This window comes from Styela clava, chromosome 1 (assembly GCF_964204865.1).
Source record: "Styela clava chromosome 1, kaStyClav1.hap1.2, whole genome shotgun sequence".
Classification (NCBI taxonomy): domain Eukaryota; kingdom Metazoa; phylum Chordata; class Ascidiacea; order Stolidobranchia; family Styelidae; genus Styela; species Styela clava.
This window is the reverse complement of record NC_135250.1, coordinates 10,644,670-10,666,034: the sequence shown is the minus strand read 5'-3', so window position 1 is coordinate 10,666,034 and position 21,365 is coordinate 10,644,670. Positions and strand designations below refer to the sequence as shown.

At 35.0% G+C, this 21,365-nt stretch overlaps 2 protein-coding genes across 2 annotated transcripts; one reads left to right on the top strand and one right to left on the bottom strand.

Annotated features, from left to right (window-relative positions):
- The first annotated feature begins 537 nt into the window (after positions 1–537).
- Positions 538–4,473, top strand: LOC120348425 (uncharacterized). The gene has a single exon (XM_039418540.2). The coding sequence runs from the start codon at positions 1,612–1,614 to the stop codon at positions 3,064–3,066; it is 1,455 nt and encodes a 484-aa protein (XP_039274474.2). The 5' UTR covers positions 538–1,611; the 3' UTR covers positions 3,067–4,473.
- A 4,935-nt stretch (positions 4,474–9,408) lies between these two features.
- On the bottom strand, positions 9,409–20,389 carry LOC120344179 (uncharacterized). The gene is made up of 15 exons (XM_039413291.2): positions 20,233–20,389; positions 19,160–19,282; positions 17,652–17,762; positions 17,227–17,343; positions 16,976–17,146; positions 16,299–16,469; positions 15,698–15,871; positions 15,423–15,593; positions 12,762–12,923; positions 11,741–11,914; positions 11,385–11,555; positions 10,596–10,802; positions 10,405–10,512; positions 9,809–9,916; positions 9,409–9,695 (listed from the first exon to the last, which is right to left on the bottom strand). Exons 1-15 carry the CDS (start codon positions 20,312–20,314, stop codon positions 9,571–9,573), a joined length of 2,175 nt encoding a protein of 724 aa, XP_039269225.2. The 5' UTR covers positions 20,315–20,389; the 3' UTR covers positions 9,409–9,570.
- Between the last annotated feature and the right edge of the window lie 976 nt (positions 20,390–21,365).

The window sequence follows — 21,365 nt, the reverse complement described above, 5'->3', positions numbered from 1 at the left end:
TCCAATGATGAAAGGTGTGTGTCAAACGGTTACTGCATACCAACAAACTGAATGAATTTCTGTCTTGAATTAATCAAATATTTACTTGAAACTTAAAATTTAACACTGTAATTCATGTAAGTATATATATATATATGAATCCTTTCATCAATCTCACCACGAAAGACTCATAATGTTTATGACTTTCGATGTCTGTATTACTATCGACAGCGTGGTAAATTAATATGGAACAAGACATAATTAATTTGTATTCTTTTATGGCTTTATTTTGTATCGTTACAAGATGCGTTTTGGTTAGTTATTTTCTTTCATTATGGTTTTGTTTATTTCCTGTAACACATAACCACTCTTGCATAATTAGTTATTAATTAGAGAGAAAAAAATCAACAATAAACAACCTTTTTCTTAATGAGAACAAGGTTAGTTGTAATGCAAGGAATTACACAGTAAAAGACAAAAGAGTAGCGGCGAATGTATTCTCCCACAAAGAGGTAATAACGCAAAAAGTGTAAGCATCACGTGTAGTATGCATGAACACAGGTGTTAAAATCGACCCGCATCCCGCGTGGAATCCACGATGCATTTGTGCGTTAGATGGGCTACGGCACGAATTGAAACAACAACCTCATGGGTTTCAGAAAGCAGGGAAGCGAAAAGCCCCGCTCTTGATGAGCGAATGAAAAGATATCTCTCGCTGAGACGAACAATGGAGATTAATGATGCGATGAGAATCCAATTTGGGGGAAAAAGTGAAAGGGCATCGGGATAACAAGTCATGCGCTGTCTCTTCATCATGTTTGTCAGTTGAGAAATAGCGGCATTGTGATTGGTAGCTAATGATGAACAGGAGATAATAGTTTTTATAATAAAATGTATATTGTTCTTATTATTTTCATCCTCACGCAATGGATGACTAGATCGAGGAAATTCTTTTTGGTTTTTGCAAATTTCTAATTACTCAGTTTCAGTTTGTCTCCAAATTTGTACCGCAACCAATGAAACTTAATTAACACGGCAATTTATCTTTGGTTTGGTATCTTAACATTAAATTTCATAAACAATTGAAACAGAGCGCTTAAGACCATGCTGTAAAAATATTAGAACAATAGTAAGTCGCGTAGTCGTGAAATAGGGCATGAACTTGGAATGCAAAATGCATATGTAAAAAATTCATAATAAGTAAAATTTTAATTTTTTTACATTTAAAATTTTGAATGTTTAGAAATGCATTTCTATAGTTATTTTTTTATAACTGACTCTGGTAAATGAGAGTAAAAACCATGAAAAATTGTTATCCAAAATGTCACATAAACATTTTTTTAATAAAATTGTTCAAGTTGGATTGCCTAAATTTGGGGATGCTCGAAATATATTTATGCTTGTTTGAGTTGAGTAAACTTTTAGTTAGCGGTACAAACACTACAGCGATCGGGCGCGTTAAAAACTATACATAGCTTATCCTTGTGGAAAAAATGTCAGCGAAATATTTGTGTGGGTATTGGTGCTTATAAGCTAAAAGTAATTGCTATACAATCATGTTTATGATTCGAAATCTGTTTATAACAGGTATACTATTTATAAAATAATTCGTCACCAGCAAACAGTTTTCAAATGTTGGCCCAACTCCAAGGATTCGAATCGACATATAGAATGCCACAATATCATGCAAACATGAGCAGTGAGTGTCAACCGAGTCAATATATGTATTCTTCTACCGATCTCAACGACGTTTCGCGAAATCAGAAATTATCCAGTGAAGATGATGGTAGCGAATGTCATTCACCAGAACATCAGAAAGACAATGCTGTAATGAAGTTTTCAAATCAAGAGAAAGAGCAAGAAGAGCGGCTTTCTGTTGGAAACACGCCCGATTACGATTACACTAAAACTGGCAACCCGTTTTCAGCACACAACCCTGCAATATCGCCGTTAGTTCACTCAACATCGAACTATATTTTCGACCCGTATACTCGTGGTAATTATGTCGATTCTCGATACAGTCCTTATCCAGTTTTCCCAACACAATACCAAAGAGGATACTACAATCCTATACAAAACCCACCAGCTGAGGATAAACCGGCGACAACGGCATATTCATCATACCTCAATTCCTCGTCACCACAGAATCAATATGAAGCAAGGGATATCAATACAACGATTGCTGCCGCAGTACCGTACGCAAATATGCACACACGTACCTCATATCCTTCTGAATGTACAGTAACCGAGTATCATCCACGCCAACAACCAGTTTCAGCGTTCCATACACCGAGTACATTACCCCCGATCTCCATTCCAACATCAGCTTATCCTAGCTATTCTACTCCGTATAGCACTTACCAAAATTTACAGCCGGGTCACACTGTTTCGCCGTTGTCTCATTATTCTCCCTCATTGTTTCATTCAAGTTCAACCACTAACAACTATCAGTCACCGTTGGTGAAAACCGAGCAGGAATACTATCAAGCAGCCCAAAGCCCATCAGAAATTGGTTCGATCACACACCTAGGCAATCCAGACGGATCACCTGACGAAAAGCTTTTTCAAATGAGCCACAACGACGACTCGATCAGCAACATATCAATGGAAGAGATGAAATCATTTTCAAAAGTGTTCAAACATCGCAGAGTAAAACTCGGTTTTACACAATCGGATGTAGGACTCGCACTTGGTTCAATGTACGGTTACGTATTCAGTCAGACTACGATATGCCGTTTCGAGGCACTTCAGCTTAGTTTCAAAAATATGTGCAAACTGAAACCTTTGCTGACAAAATGGCTTCAGGATACTGACCACGATCGTACGTCTGCTAACTGTGATCCGGACCAAATAGAGTCGGAATCGGGCGGAACAAGAAAACGAAAGAAGCGTACCAGTATTGAAGCGGTTGTCAAAGCAGCTCTAGAGAAACACTTCAACATGAAGCAGAAACCAACTACACCTGAAATAATCATGATCGCCAGAGAACTTTCCCTAGAGAAAGAAGTGGTGCGAATATGGTTTTGTAACCGTAGACAGAAGGAAAAGAGACTTCACAATGAGAGACTCAAATCATTCGAACAGTGAAGATTAATCTTCAAAACAGGTCGGAAATCCGACCTTACCAGGGAATGATGTTTCTCATGGCGAATGGCGGATGGTATCATAGGCGCAATTCCAGCAAACGTCCGAGTGAAAATGTCTCCAGATCCCAATAAAAGAACTGTAAATCGTGTTGTAAAATCGTCTGTTTAATTTGTTTCTGTGTACAACCGTGATCATTGAACGCGTCTCGGGCTATTTTAGCCTGCCGTATGTAACAGTAACAAATTTTGAATAGCTTAGTACCATATTCGGAGGATAATGTTATATATATTCAATACTTTACCGCTGCCGGCCGATGCATATTGTAACGTTGGTGCTGCCAATTTTATTTTTATTTTGTTGCAATCTTTCTTATATTTGTTTACCATTTAATTCTAAATTTTGTTTTGTTTTATTTACAAAATATAAAACCTTCAATAACTTGGGTAAAATGTATTTCTTTTTCGATAGATAATAGTTCAGGTTTGCGAGAATAAGAGAAACCGGGGTTCGCGATTTTCATACTCGATTTTAATACATGAAAATGCGATAAAAAGTACGCATAAAATGTGTTTGCTCGTTTATACAAGCTGGCTTTTGAAAATGAGTCGATTCCTTCAAATTCATTTATTGTTCAAGAATGTTCAATCTACCTTTAAATTTAATCTGATCAATTTGTATTTATTAACTTATTTGTGTTTAAACATAACTAAAACTCAGAAATGAAAACAAAAACCGATCAAAGTTTATAAACCTGTCTAAAAATAAGCTGAAATCTAAAAATTGTTTTGTCAAATTTCGACTGTGGCATCAAATGAACTTATTACTTAATAATTGGTTATTTTTACTAAATTCAATAAAGAAATAGGTGTCTGTGAAACCATTTATTGCATTGTGTTTTATATTCATACTCTTTTAGCGGACACAAATAGTGCATTTGATTTATTCTTAATTTGATGTTGTGCTCGCCAAACGTCTCTATTTTTCATATTTTCGTGTGCAATGGACTTTTTTATTAAAACTTTGGTCGTTAGAGTTTGTACATCCGAGATGAGAGATGTCCATCAAATATATTCAGACATGAGAGTCGATGACGCAAAAACTTGATATAGAACAAACATTTTATAAAGAAACTCAGGGCCGACTAAACTGAAGCCTATAACCCTCTTGGCAACACGGCCATTTTTTTTAATTATTTAGATTTATATAATGTTTCACAATATAGGCGGAATTTGTTTATGGGGATTTTTTGTGGAAACGTTTGTTGAACTAAACATTGTTCAAATACAGATGTATAAGTCAAACATTTTTTCGACAAATTTTTAATTACTTGAGTCATAATCTTTCCAGATTAGTCAAATGATCAGAGTCAATATTTTGGCCTCTTAAATAATTTGAAAATAAACGAAAAATAATTCAGTAGTTAGGATTGGACTAGAAGTAGGCTCCCATACAATTTGAAGCTTACACGAAATGTAATTGTTCCAAATCACCGTAATCTTAAACAAATCTGTATTAAGAATATTTTCAAAAGCAAAAAGAGAAAAATATAAAAAAATACTTGATTTCAAACTCGTGCTTTATTTTTTACAAAATGCCTCAATGGATTCATATTTGACACTCAAGTTTAAGACATTCGCATATGGGTATATTCGAGTAGTAACATTAAATGCGGAATTTGTGTAGTTTAAATGTTGTGACAACCGAAGCAACTTGGAATTCTATGTGTGATAAAGGACTTATTCAAGAACAATGTTACTTCTCTAGTCAAAATATTATTTATAGTATCTCATGTTAAAGTGACACCGCTTGGTATGATATAATTGAAAAAGGGATCATCTGGTATTTTTCCTGGCGCCATTTCTTCTGACAATATGTCTCAAAATATTTTCGACGTCAACTCCGATTTTAGTATTATATTTATTGTGAATGAGTAGCGGGCAACGATCAAAAAGGAAATTGTGTTTAAATAAAAAATCGCTTAGAGATATTTTGACGGATAAACCGTGGGTGGCTGAGAAATAGTACTTAAGCTTTCAGGCGTTCGCGGTTTCACCAGCGCCGAGGTTGCTGCGCTGCGCTAGTGTCCCGCTGTGCCATTATTCGTTGATTCGGGGTCACTCCATCAACTAAAATGACAGTGCATAGATTCGAGAACATATAGAAAAGAGAAAACGATTTCTTGCACGAAAAATTAATATTAAAAAATTGGTAAATTAATCAGTTTTTATAAATAAATGTGGTCATTCATTTTGTTTTAAATTTTGACTTGAAATTGTCACATTCAAATGATGTTCAAAAATATGCTCAACTCTTCAACGCACTGAAATCACGTTTAAACTATACAAAGAAAATAAGTACAAATTGAATCATCCTGAAATGTGCATACGACTGGTTATTTTTTATAGCTTTCTTGTATGCAATGGATCAAAACAAAGCTTAAAGAATAAACAAAATCGGACAAAAGACAAAGCGAAAGCGGATGTGTTTGTAGCGAGATTTAAAAAGCAAACAGAGCGAGAGATGAAGCCAAGTGTGCGGTAAATAATTTAATCTCATTTCATGAAGTCATTTCATGTAGTGAGGCTTGACGTATTGACAGCTACGCGCCTATTAGCGCACAAATTAGTCTTCTATATACGGATTTATGCATCAACACGTCTCTACACGAAATCATCGTCGAAAATTTTTAATCGATAATTTCAAAAATAGTGAATGTGTTACAAAATATAAAATGAACACACCGCCCCGCATTAGCAAAATAAACGAATCATCCTAACTTCTGAGTATCTGCGATGATTCGTCTTTTCGAAGTATCATCGAGTCATCAATATTTTATCAAGTGATTGAATTCGGCATTTAGTAATCACAATATTATATAAATGAGCGCAAAATTTGTTTTGAAGTTAGACCAATTCGATTCAAGTGTGCGTTAAAATATTAGGGTTCGGCCAGAGTGTACTAGTGTCAGTGGATCTCTGTGTGTAAAAAAGTGCAGTGACGTTTGAATGGTGTTGACTACGACTTCCATCTAGCGTTATACACATGAGTTTAAAAATATTACATTAATAGGTAATGAAGTAAAAATGTTATTTCATAGTTGTTGCTTGCTGGTATTTGTCATAAACACCAGAATGTTGTATCGCACATGTTTAAAGAACCTGGTTACCCTAAAAATTTTGTTTACAATTTTAACACCATTCTCTTCATTTATGTCACTTTGACAGTTAATGATTCAGTTAATATTGTACGAAAAAGTTTTTCGAGCTAAATAAAAGTATTTGTAAGTGAGAAACCTGATTCACAATGAGTGTACAAACCGAGATTATTTCTAGTCCAATACGGCACTAAATAAAGGGTTCATTACGTGAATACAGTTATTACTCGGATTGGAGGAATTCATAGTGATATGCAAACAATAAATTGCCGTAACTGTTATTTGATCATCCTATTTATTGCTTTGCACTTCCCTTGCCCTTATTATATTGCAATGAAAAACAACAGTTGTATTGGAACATTGTTCCATTGTATTCCATGTGTAATTTGCTACGAATGTTAGATGATACTTCGTGCCCACGAAAAGCTTAAAACAAAAATGAAGAACTACTATGAACGTATTTATAAACTGTCTAGTTCTAATTAAAAAACGGAAATTATATTGCGTAAAGCCGGGGTTCTCAAAGTGGGCGTCGCGACGCCCAAGTGCGTCGTTTCAATTTTGCTAGGGCGTCGCATAACTTTTCTTTTTTTGTGGAACTGTACCTGCGGTGCGTAGAGTCAAAATTCTCGTTTGAATCACACTGGAGGGGAGATGACAATATATTAATTCTTGTAACGATCAACCTTATCTATACGTAACCTCACTGACGTCACGGGTCATTTATTGCTGTTCCAATTATGACATCACACACACGCATGTGTTATGCATGTCATTCATTTCTAATCCTTCCCTGAACATGGGCATATCGAGCGTTGTTGAGCGACGTTCTGCACTTCTTATACGCGTTGATTCGAAGTATTCAATATTGACACCGCGGCAGTTCTCTTCAGGCATAATTTACCAACTTGATCATATTTTTCCGAGGGCGTCTCAATATCAAGAAGTTTGAGAACCACTGGCGTAAAGTCGTTTTTGTTACATGTAAATTTCTACTAAATTATCCATTTTGATTGGCCAGATATTTCTATTTCTTCTGGCCCACTTTCAAAACTTGAGTAAAATTTATTAATCTTTGTTAGGCGATACATTACGAGATAGATATCATTCTTTGGCCAAGTTTTATACTAATAGGCAATCGAAAATGATTCTGATAAAAATTGACAAGAATTTTTTATTCTACATCTGGTGTGCATCGCATGAAAGCTTCACACAAATAGGTTTATTTAATTACCAAGGTGTATAATGTAAATATATATAGCAATATAGAAGCCGGCATTTTTTAACAAAAAATATCACAGGTGCCTAGTGCTACAAAAAAATGTTGCATTCACGTCGAATATCCGATATTTTATGTTTTTTCATTTTCTACGAAAGTAAATTTGGGATTTCTACTTGTTGATCACTAATTAAAAATGAACATATTAGATTGTCGTAGGACATAGTAGATTGCGATTGTCTTTGTTCAAAATTGAAGGTTATCAATATCACACTATTGAATATTTAAAATGTGGAAATTATATTCTCAGGCTACTAAGTTTCCGAAGGACGGGGAACGGTTGAAATTATTGGACACAAATCTGAATCTCATTATATTGTCTGTGTTGTATTAGCTATCTGAGACAATGGTACATTTGATTTTGTGATATTTAGTATTGTTGTTTTGATTTAATTTATTCTCAGTCTCAGCATCACAAATATTTAACTGTGATAAAGAGAACAACCCATAACTATTTTGACAACACGTCATTCGATGACAAAAAAAACAATGAAACTTGATAAACGGTCGTTTGCGCAATTTAAAAGAACGGGAAGCCCAGTTGAAAAAAAGGAAAATAAAGATATATATGATGCTTCTTTTTAAATTAGAGGAGATACGTGATTTTGTTTCAACAACGGAAACTTGAATAACATTCGAGCAATAGTTGCAGCAAAGCAACAGGCAACAGTTTAGTAAAAACGATTTATGTTTCAGAACGTTTATTCTCTGAAGAGAGAAAATTGCTCATAAATCCAACTGCGCCATCGATTGCAACTCAGAGAATGATGTAACCTTCCAATACATAAATGATAAAATTATCACATACTAAATAATCCATTGTTGCCATGTATTTATTTTAGGCGAATTATTATATTACATACTTATATACTAATCACCTAAAACACCTGTACAGATTATGCAGAGATGACGCTAAGATTAAAAGAAGCTATGGGCACGGCATGCAAAATGTTTATTTTGTGTTTTTTTGTCAAATGTCAGTGGAGCAAATTTAATCAATGATCCCCCGCAGAGCATGGTCGATCACGATTTACTCAAATCAGCGTCATACCAGTCGTTATTGAAATTAACTCATCAAAAACATAAAAAAAAACTCCTATAAATTTGTAGATCGGTTGGTATAATAATTCATATATCCAGAAGCATTTGGTACTTGTCCAATCAACGAATAAAGGTTGTCATGAAATGGTCGGGAATAACATTCGACATATCTGTTAAAAGTATTCAACAAACTCATTTTAATTTGGAAGAACAACCAGGATTCATTTTTTAGCGCTTAAGCGTCAGTTTTTCATTTTTTGTCACAAAAACAAATATTTGAAATATTGTATCTATTTAAAATTAACTCACACTTTCCATAATATTCCGAAACTATATCATTACTTGTAGGTAATGTTGCAACTTTCCTAATAAAGCGAATGATAGGTTAAATATTTCGATACAGAATATCTGATGGCGCAATCCTAATTTATTTCCCAACATATTTTTCTCCAACTGTTATAAAATCAATTCAGAACATCAAGTTTTAAATGAACAAAAATTAGCATCGATTAGCATTGGAAGACTAAAAGAATGAGCTTGATTCCTTTAACAAAATTCTAGTTTACTTCTTACTCCAATACGACCTCAAATGGCGTACAATAAATCTCTCGCCAAACGTCATGTTTTTGTTTAAAACACAAACGCTTCAGTTCCATAGCATATCTTCTTTCAATGGAAGTCCTAATGAACACAATTCTGGCTACTCGGGCACGTTAGATATATAAGTGTGACGTTTGGACAGCACACAATAATGCTTGCTTCTCCAAGCATTGGGAAGAAACATATAGGGTGACTATTTAGTTTATATTTTTACAGAGACCGATGGGTATGTTTCCTTGAGCCAAATGCGCTTATCATCACAACAATGCATTCTTATCCATTTATTTACCATCGTACACAAAGTGAATTTGATGAAGTGATCATTAAAAGCAATGTACTTTATTTTCAATTCAACAAATGAAAGTGATTAACTTGGCAACAGAAATCAAACATATATACAACAGAATATATTCCGATGGATTTTGGCAAATTACGCACATTCCTTGGCGTAATCCATACAGCAATTTCTGTTTCGAACGCATCGTGGATGGCATTGGCACAGTTCCAGCAAGTTCCATTGCGAATTACATATCCCTTTGCATGATCTTGTCAAACCTAAGTAATTCAAATAAACATGTATTAATTGCTTGTAAAATTACCACAGAGTATTTAGAGCACGTGTGCAAACAAAAAACACCGAGTTCATATTGGGCTTCATGATTACTCACACTTATCACCGAAATCGTGGCAGCAATCCCCGTTTTTCCTGCAATCAGCGGTGCATTGGCATGTAGCAAACGATTTGTATACGCCACATCTGCCTTCACATGTCTCACCTGATAACATAAATTGATTGATTGCAAATAGGCTTGATATATGGCGAACGAATAAATCCGAATGGCTTGGTGGATTATGTCTAGTATAATCAATGATCTAAATTGCTTTGTTGTTTTGGATGCTTCCGTCTTCGGGATGTGCAAGATAATTTGAACTATTTTTATGAATACATATTTCTTTGAGTTGCCATCTTTGGATTGATTTTTATGCTATATTATGGCTAATGGCAGATTACTGATGCCATTATACTGTACTATGCGATACAGTGTGATACTGACATATTAAAGCATTTAAATTGTGTCTGGAATATCTCGTTGTTGTGACTTTGTAACTCGCCAGGCCGCCTATATTGCAAACTACTTTAAAGTTTGTTGTCAAATTCCGTTTATACGAACAAAATATCACGTAGTATTTTTTAAATGAAATAAGAATTAAATTACAAATTTCAAAAATCAGAAATAGAATAAAATCTATCCAGCAATCTTACACATTTGCTTGAAATCAGCGCAGCAATCTCCTCTTTCTTTGCATCCATAATCACAATGGCAAGGTCTAGTTTTATTATGAACGTTGCCACATTCTCCTTCACACGTACCTGTAAATTGCACAAGCTTGTTTAAATATTTTAACATTCAAAATGCCCGAATCTAATATTAACATAAAAAATAACCATCTTACCCGCCAATTTAGGATCGCAACTTATGCGTCTTCCTCTGGAGTCGAAAAACAAGAGTTCACAATCGTTACATGGATTCATCTTGCAAATAGCTTCTGGGTCTGATTCGCAACTCGTAGTTTTGCATAATTGACTGCTGCATTCCTTACGTGGTTGTCCGTTAGGACAAGGACTTGGTGTGGGCTTTGTTTCAGCAGTAGTAGTCACTTCTATAATGATTATAGATTGATTTTTAATAATTTATAGTTATCAACTTATCAACAATATGCTTCCCTTTTTCGTATTGGACACGAAATGGTCCTATGGATCGCGTCGCCAAATTTTCCTTACTTGAAGATGGAAGAAATCTTCAAAAGGCTATTAATCGTTTCACAAAATATTTATAAGGCCTAATAAGTTCTCGATATTTCACCTGAATGTGGCTGTTTCATTTCAATTCATGGTAACACTGTTTTGACATTTGACCTTCGTGGTATTATGCCAGTCTAGTCCGCCATTTTCGAAAAACCCTGTGTTCATCTCACGCCTTACCGGTACCTAGGTGAATTACTGGCTGGTGATGGGGCGTGATTTGAATGCTCCGATACCCGTTTTGTGAGAAGGTAGAGTATGTTACTGCTGTGCTACCACAGTCATTGGACTCCCGTGTCCATATATTCCAGAATTGGTTCAACTAAATGTATATATTAGTCACAACTAATATTGGTATGCAGAAAAGATTTTAGTTTGGAACACCAGCATTATTAACTATTTATAGAGTGATGATTATACTTGAGCTTGAGGATATTTACCTTCAACGCACTCAAGTTCTTCCATATTTTCACCATAAAACCGTACTTTGCACTCATCGCATTGATCTGGAATACATTCAGCAAAGTCATGGCCTGGGCACTCAACCGATTCGCATACGGTGAAGTCACAATTCAGAGGCTCACGCCCATCCTTGCATGTAATTTTTTCCTCTAAACAAAATTAATAATTGTTATTCGTAGATTGTAGGAGATAAAGGGAAACACGTCTGTCTGTCTCGTTTCTGTTTATAATTTCACTTGTCTTGTTATCTATGCTGCTCTTGTCTGACATTTGCGGTTTCGACTTATCTCGGTGTCGCATCTATTTACTCTCTCGTTTATTGCCGAAACATTACCTTTGCAATCAAGTAAATTATCCTCTTCGTCAAAAAACATCAACTCGCAGTTATTGCATTCATCAGGTCGGCACACAGCTGAATACCGGTCACCACATTTCTGACCGACACAAAGATCAATGGGGCATACCTGTGGTGCTTTGCCATCGGGACATTTCCTCAAATTCAGAGAAGCTGGAGAATATTAGAAAAAGTGCAAATATATTATTCATCACAATGTTATTTGCAAGGCTGGAGAGTCGGTGGAAATTTACCACCGACTCCGGATTCAAAAATATTGACTCCAAGTAGAAAAATTTTAGCTCTACCATCAGTTAATACAAAATTCGACCCCAGCTTTAAACTTCCGAGAAAATCAAATTTTAGTAACAAAAACCTCAGCGTATGAAACGCTTCTCAGAAGGCTAGTAGGAGCGTGCGAATAACTTTCCCTTTTCGAGTTTTTGTACAATTATCACCTAGAGCAGTATGAAATTCTGACTCGTGATTCCGGAGTGTTTGAAAATATGACTCCGGCTCCATAAAAACACGCCATTTTACTACTTTGCTTTCTGACGCCACAGTCCTTCGTATTCGCATATTATTAATATTCAATGCTTGGTAGAGATTATTGTTGTTGTTAAATCGTGACAAACAAAATGACACATTCTGTTTATACTATGCTTTATCGTCCCACGAACAAGCATTTCTAAGTTTTCATAATATATTATTGGACACGTAGTGGACATAACAATCGTTTCAAAATTTTGTTGGTATTGTTATTATTTTTCTCCGTCAACACGTTTTGAAGAAATCGCTTTTCTCTTCGAATACTGGACCAATTGCTTTGAAATTTTCATGGTTAAAGATAAAAATTTTCTCCAGAAGGCCATTCCTTTTTTGTTGTTGCTATAACGTCATCAAAATGACGTGACTCTACGTGACCATATATTTGAGCATAGCCCGCTTGTTTATATAATATTTGCACTAAATATAAACACTTGTTGAAGGTCAACTATATTTCGACAAAAACCATATTTACAAATATCGTAGCAATCTTCCTGGTGGATTCGCTCTCCCTCCTTATCGAAGAACAAGGGATTACACCCGTCACAATAATTTGCTATACAGATCATGTCTTTTCCCGGACAAGTGTGCATAAGACATGGATCCCTGTCACACGGCGTTTTGTCTATACATTGATCTACAAATGGAAGAAAATTATTTAGGTATAAAACTTTTATACAAAACAGATACGATATGATTATTTAATTGTAGTTTCCTATTAAAATATGCTAGCAACTTTTAAATCGTTAATAAAAAACACATTTGAACTCGGCCAAGCACTCAAGGCAGTACAAGTCAATTTGTGTCAGCATGGGCGAGTCAAATTTTTCTGCTGCTGGCGATGCCCTTTATACCTAACTTCCAAAATTATTTAGGAAATGAAAAACTTGTAGCTTGTTATACATGACAATAAATAAATTAAAGGCCAAGTAAGAGTGAAATGTTTGTATTATTATTATGTAATTACCAAATTCACCCTTATTGCGGGGTCTGCCTCTATTACCATCAGAGGCGTAGCCAGCATATTTTGCGCCCGGGGCAAAATATAAAATTGGCGCCCCGGCCCCCACGTTTAATCATGTTTTCTATTGCATTTAATTGTATATGTAAAAAAAATTATATTTTGTCACGCTAATAACCGAATTGCCTAAGTCATTTTTAGCTGTTTTGAGAAAAACTTCCTAATGATATTGCTATGCTATGCCATTGAGAGTCTTTAATTTGCCATAGTTCAACTTTTTGATCGTAGCCGGATTTAAGTTAATTTGTATGACGCAGTCATGTGACGTCATAAAGGCACACTGTGATTTAGGCAAAAATGTGTCTATGGCTAGAGGACATACGCAATTTTGCAACTTGTCTATATGTACCAGTCCTGAAAACCAAACAATCCAAAATCCCCAAAATAGCTAATCTGTTTCAATTACATTATTTTTTATGTTTAAAAATATATATTTCATCAATATAACACGCTCTGCACATCACCGAAATAAGACTAAAGTTAAATATAAAGATAAAACAGTAATGTACTCTTATATAAAAGTCAACCAAGGTGAATTGGACTCAGACAGTAAATATCACAAGTGCACGCCTTCCTATACAGTAGTATAAATTGAAAATTATTAGCGCTAAGCTAGAATCTGAGATGCAAAAACTCGAAAATCCTTCGCCTAGGTTATTTTGCCTTTGTGACGTCACAATAGTCCTGCGTTAACAATGATAATTCATTATGACGGAACAATTGAACAAATTTGCTTATCATACAAAATTTCTATTTTTATGGGTTTCGGAATTCTTAAAATAAAATCTGAGTTAACAGACAGGTGCGCAGCATTACATAAATACCTATTTTATGAAAAATTCAAAACCGCCCAAAATGACTTACGCTATTCGGTTATTAGCGTGACGATATGTGAATTCAAATTTATATGTATTTATATATTTTATTATTTATTCAAAAATATATGTATATGTAAATTCAAATTTTAATGGAACATTTTATTTAGAGGAGAAGCAAAGCTATACAAAATAGAGCATATGTCCCACTCAGTTACTGTCAAAGATGATCTACATAGTCTAAAATAAATTCATTTTTTTAATTTCACTGTCGTAAACACACGTCATCAAAATCTGTTTTTTTCCAATGTTTCTCTTTCAACACTTAGAAGTGCAAGATCACGGAGACGATCCTGTCCCACTGATGCACGCGAATACGACAAAATAAGTTTCAATCTGCTGAAAGACCGTTCACAGCTTGCAATTGATACTGATATTGTTAACAAAATTCGTAGAGAAATTCGCAGATTGAATAAAACGTCGTCTCCAAAAGACACAATAAAACCAAGAAGAGCCAAAGGAGTTTCTGGTTGATCTACAGTTCTGTTACTGAGCAGCATTCTGCAATCTCCAATTTCGGTGAAAAGTTCGTGGCCATTGATGTCCGTGTGGTAGAGATTTGCAAAATCTGTGCAATCTCGACGAATTGTCGAAAACGGCATTGAGGTCTTTTAGCACAGTATAATATATTTTATGTAACTCTGCCGCAAAGTACGGTACTTTGACAACAAAATACAAAACCACGTATTACTCAAAACATGTATTAACATCATTCAACCAAATTCCGTTTCTATTTGTCTCCAGCACAGAACTAATATCAACTTACATCCGAGTGCGCAGGCAAGAACTTAACGATACAGAACCACGTAATTAACCCGGTGCATTTTGTTACCTAACGTTACCAAATCAAATTTTGCTTTGTTTTCCGGCCAGATTTTTTTGGCCATGTAATTACGATGGAAATCTGACCGTGATATGTGCGTGATGACGTCGGCAGTCGTAAGTGGTCTGACCAAGTGTGCAGTTTGCCATGTACTAAGATTAGATGTCTGCCGCCGGTACGATCTTGCTTGTGACCGTTTTTTACCTTTGTTGTGAAATTTTTGCCAGCCCCATTTTGGCGCCCCTGTACCTTGGCGCCCGGGGGCATATGTACCCCACTGCCCCCCCTAAGCTACGCCTCTGATTACCATAGACGTGCCCCCCAAGACGCGTCCCTGTGTAGCAGCAATGTTCTACTCGAAGGAGCTATATTATGTTTTCATACTATTGGACTGCTCTGTATGAATTTCGGCCTCACCTGGTATGACACAATCAATGTCCTTCAGTCGCTTTCCGTCAAGATAAAAAGATGGTTCACAGGCTCCACATCTTAATGTTTTACGTGGTGAACACTTTGCTTTCGGATGTGCCTGACAAACGGCTCCTCTGCATGGATTTCGGTAACACGTGTCAGGACAAATAGACGATGCTACAGGAAACAGATTGAAAAATCGTTGAAAAGGGCGTTAAATTCATAATTCTATTTTGTACTTAATCTATTGCAAAACATTTGACAAAACAGTACTATCTCACCTGTTGCGTTGCAGTCAACAATACGTTCGAACATGTCATAAAATTCAGCTTTGCATTCTCCACACACAACGTTGCGACAGGTAGCGGTGATATCGGCAGCGCAGACTTTTCCGCTACATGGCAGTGGGTCGCATTCCATTTCTTCCAATCCGTTTTTACATTTTCGTTGCGGTACTGTTATTTGTACAATTAATCTTTTGTATACAAGACAATTTTAGCCCGAAATGAAGCGCTTAATTAATTATTAAAGTAAAAATATAAAAAACAAAATACATTTGATAACATTTGATATAAGTTTTGGGGAAAAACCGATTACAAATTTTTTTTTTGTAAAATTTGGTATTCTATTCGTGCTGAAGTTAATAAGTAATCCTATCACCTTGATCTAAAAATATTTGAAGGTATGGATATACTGGATAATAATTCATGTATACGAGATATACTTTGTTATGCAGAAACCATAACTTTCAACAAAAAAATATTGAATAGAAGGTTGGGTATGACCATCATTAGTACAAATGTTATCACGCTTTTAGTTAGTGGTAAATTGTAGTTTAAATCATCAGTAACAATACTTGAACACTCTTAGCTTTACACTTACATTCTATTTCACAATTTACTGGGTTTCCTTTTCCGTCCACAAAGTCATAATAGCATCCACCACACTTATTAGGAACACAGACAGCACGAGGAAATCCGGGGCAAGTGGTACCCGAGCACAAATCTAAGTCTCCGCAATCAAATATTGGTTGCCCATTTGGACAATGATATTCTGCAAAAAAATGAATCAATATTTATTGGGTATGCTCGGAGAAGGACCTTACCAAAAAAGCAGCTGCTTGCATAATAGTGAATAATTTTCTTTTTGTCCAGAACCATCATAATAAGAACGAAGAAGGAAAAACCTCTCACGAAGCTCAAATTATCTTGATTGGCTTTTTGGGAACATTGTGTTATTTATATGTTTAATTTATTCAAAATGTACTGTATTTATAAATTGGTTCATTCGAGTCAAGGTTGAATATACTAATTGTACTCTCGATTTTCATGAAGAGGTTAAAACAAAAACACACATTTTCTGACACACCACCTTTAAGAAAAAATCAAGTGGTCTATTTCGTGATCTTTTGTGAATATAGTGAATGCTCACAATTTCGTTTCTCTCACAATTTGGCACAATTAATTTAAATCAATATCTCAAAAGATTGTTTCGAAAAGAACTCATCTGACTTTATAACTGCCTCTTTCGACCACCAAATTCCCCATTTCATATATTACCTGGATCATAGCAGTTTACTTCATTTCCGTATAAATCAAAGTGTTTTGCTTCACATGATCCACATTCTGTAATCAGACAGAGAGAGTCTGGATGCTTGGCACAAGACCGTTCACACGGGTTGATAGGGCATGGTGTGAATGGCACACCCTTTTCACATTCAATCATACGATCTAGAAAAAAGAAAACAAAATGTAAGCCTCAGACATTATATCTTTTTATAATATATGAAATCGAATGATGTATATCCTACCCGTTAGATAACTGTAACCCTTTTCTTTTGGCCGTGGAGTGGTCGATACAGTAGAAGGTGCTTCCGTTGGCTTCATGGTTGTAGCTTTGGTCGTGAAGGTAGGTATTATGTTTTGGACTAAATTAGAAATGTCATATTTATAAACAATTGGAACCTAGATTAAGGATGAGATGACAGAGAGCCCAGTACTGTACTGTTGCAGTCCGTTACAGTATTATTGTTTAAAGTCGAGAAAGAACATAATTTTTCCGACGTTTGACATAACAATCATAAATTAGAGACTTTAGTTTGCGGTGTGGCTTTAACTACAAACCGCATTGCTCAACTTGCTGAAATAGGCACTTTTTGTTATTCTACCGACTAGAAAGGTACCATAGGTGAGATTATAAAATTATGTCATTTAATCACCAAACAACAACGCTTACCGCAAATTTGTTTATAGTCTTCGCAACAGTGATCAGCTGTACAATTGTCGTAACACTGACACTGCTGCAATGGGTGATATCCATCGCCACATCTAGTGTAACACGATTTCGCTGTAATAAATTAATTTTCATCTATTACCAAATGAGCTATAATACAAAAATTGAAAATTAGACTCATATTGTGATTAATTTGAAAAAAAGGGCATTATGCTTTTATTGAAGTTTTGGTCAAGACTGCGGACACAAGCGGTATACAGACGTACATTTAAGTTGGGTTAACATTTATAACAATTACAACAGGACACCCACTCGAGAACGGAAGTAAAAAGTCAAATTCTTTCAAAACCAATAAATTTAATTTCAACCTTGAGATATTTTCAGACACGAATTTTGTAATATATATCGTGAAACAGCCGATATTGCAAAGATGTTATCAGGAATCAAGTAAAGAGCTTATTATAAAACATGAGTCCGATAGACCTGATTACATGATCTGTTATTAAATAAATGTTAAAAAATCGATCCCAACTTGATTTTGATGAAACGAATTCTATATAAAAAATCGTTGTTGATACAGAAAATTCATTGACGCATACAGATTACATCTATCCTACATGTTTAATACCTATAAGCCTATACAATACACGTTCTGTTGCTTCGATGCGGGACAACTCCTATAAACTCATGCTTAAGCAACTTGAATGTCCCACATGACTTTCAATAACGGGCTATAACAAGAACATGCTCTTTGCATAGCTCAATACTAGGGATGGGAATTTTAGGAAAAACACTTTAACCGTAACCGGGTAAAATTAACCGGTGAACTACAGCGTGACGTTTCACATAATAATTTATAATTTTAGCTTGTTACGTCACAATGGTTACAAAGCAATTTCGCGAGACTTATCCCGGTATCGCTCGAAATTATTCACGAATCGAGATAGTTCCGGGATCGCTCTGCTGCAAGATATATGTAGCGTGGGTAGGGCATATGGAAGTATTTTAGTAAAACCCGATTCCGTTATTAAATGTCATTTATGTGACAAATTTTCAGTGTTTGATGTGCGAATTGTACTTAGGATATATGAAGAAAAACGCATCAACTACGCACTTGTTGGTTGACATTGAATATACGATTTTGAAATAAAGTCGTGAACAATATATTTCGACCGAAAACTTATTAATTATTGTTAAATTTTCATAATCAGCAATCTTGGTACTTCAATTATTTTTCACATTTATTAGGTACTCACCAATATAGTCAGCGATATTCTTTTGAATTAAACGCCACATGATATAAATTTGCGATGACGTAATCATGTTTGAAAGAATTGTACATTATAAAGATGATTTGTACCTGAGATGTCAGTTAACGGTTAAAATAAATCGTAACCGTTAACCATCTAAAATCGGTTAACCATTCCCAGCCCTACCCACTTATCCTGATTTAGTAATAATATCATTGATGACATTGGTAGGCAAACGCGTGATATTTTAAAGAAGCTTACAGCAGTAGGTCCAGTAGTCATTGCAGCACCTTCCTTCTGCTTCGCATGACTCGTGACAACTGCAGGTACTGAGAATAGACCCGAAGGCTCTTCCTCTATCATTGCAATTTAAAAGGCAGGTTCCTAAAATAAAATAATTGACATAGAAATGAGTTATCACACGTTTACGATGTCTTTATATAGGCCTACAAATTCAATAACAATGCAAGTAATATATATTGTATTTCATCATCCAAATGTATGAATATGGTGTACGTCCACGTTTGATATACCTTCAGATCGTACTTTCTTTGAGAGTAAAATCAAAGTATGACTAAATACCACTATTGAGTAATATTTACGACTGTCTATTTTTCGTTGTCATAAAGATTATGATAATATATATTACACTTCTTATGTACGAAAAATCTGCCACCAGAAGCGAGTCTGGGGTGAGCAACAATAAGTTGTTCTGAAATGAACGATCAATTCAAAACGTTTCTTACATTATTTCCAATTATCTAATTTTTCATTAACAAGTCTATGACTTTGGTTATTTCAACGATATAATTTTGATGATATCTAAAGATCCTTAAAAAAATTTTTATAAACGTATTGTGTGCACTTTGCTTGGGGCTAAATGAGTGGGCGCCGAGCAGGTTTTAGTGGAAACATTTAGAAACAACAACTCTCACGTGGATAGATTTTTGTATTTGTTTGAATATAATTTGATGTTTACTATTAACTTTTTTCGACTCTTTTGCTTCGGGCTCAATGATTAATTTTTAAATTGAAATTTTAGTTTTTGTAGATTCCAAATTCAATCCTAACATGGATCCCTCAATTGCATGTACTTGCAAATTTAGCTGGACTATAACTTCTACTGTTGTCCAGTTCGACGAACCCTGAGCCATATTTGAGCAATATATACTAATTATACAATAGCTTCCACATATATATATTAAATAAATATTCTGTTGCATCAGCAACTTCAAATTTAAGTCTTGAGACTTCAACATGTTTTTTTGAAAGTACGGTTCAGGATGGAAATTAATGATCTCACTTCGAAAATCTAAACAATATAATTTACTTACTTGCTCCAAAGACCCACTGAGCGGAGACATACTGGGCAGAAAAGCCGATGAAAATGCAGAAAACTAAGATAATTGACTTCATTATAGCATCGATGAGAAAGCCGCCCTGTATATCAAATCAAGTTGATTGGTTAAAATATAATTAATTCACACGTCTCTTCAATGTAGAGATTAGGTGCAATACTGTCTTATTCTGGCATGGCTCACTCTTGCGATGTATTTATATTATTCGAGTATTCAATTAAAATATAACTATCGAAAACCCCGCGTGACTATACATTAGTGCAAAAATGTAAACCACAAAGATCGTGATTAGAATTTTTTTTCAATTATTTCATGAAAAGACAGGAACTACCACAAATTCACAGATTGCAATAAGATATCGATACAACCGGAACAAGCCCTTAGGTGAGGGGGGGGGGGGGGGGGGAATTACAGGCTTTTAAAATCTGGCTATGTGCGCTGATTTGTCCTTCACCCACCCAGAAAATAGTTTAATTTAGATAATAATAGGCAAGTTCAATCATCTTGCCTAAGGCTTTTTTGAATCACCGTCTATGCAGTAATGACTCGTGTTAAGCGGTCTTATAGCTCTCTGTTTACAAGTAAAATACAGCATGCTTCAATTTGATTATATAATAATAATGGTAATCGGTAGTAAATTCGCTTCACAGGACAGTTTCTTTTTGGATTTTTCCGGAGGTTCTAAAATATACTGTTAAATAGTTTTCTGCCAATTTTAAACAGGGATAAAGTACATTTTTGACACTAGGCTTCTAGTGTTGTATGAAATGCATATGCTTTTTGTCAACTATCAATTGCTGCATATTTTTAAAAGCATATTAATAAATACATTTTAGTTTGCTTTCTCTCTGGCCAATCAGCTCTATCTTTTACGGATTAGTACTCATCTACGCTACGTTGTTTTGAACTATAAAATACTCTATAGTTCAAAAGTTAATAAAAAACAGTTCAAGCGAGATAAGAGTGCTGTGTATTTTTCACCCCCGGGCGGTTTATTGAATTTTCGTGAAGTGACAAAGATGAATATTTGTTTCGATTCACTCTCAATATGGCTTAAAATTATTTTTGTCGAGTAATGCTATGAGTACTATTTTATATACGGAAAACAA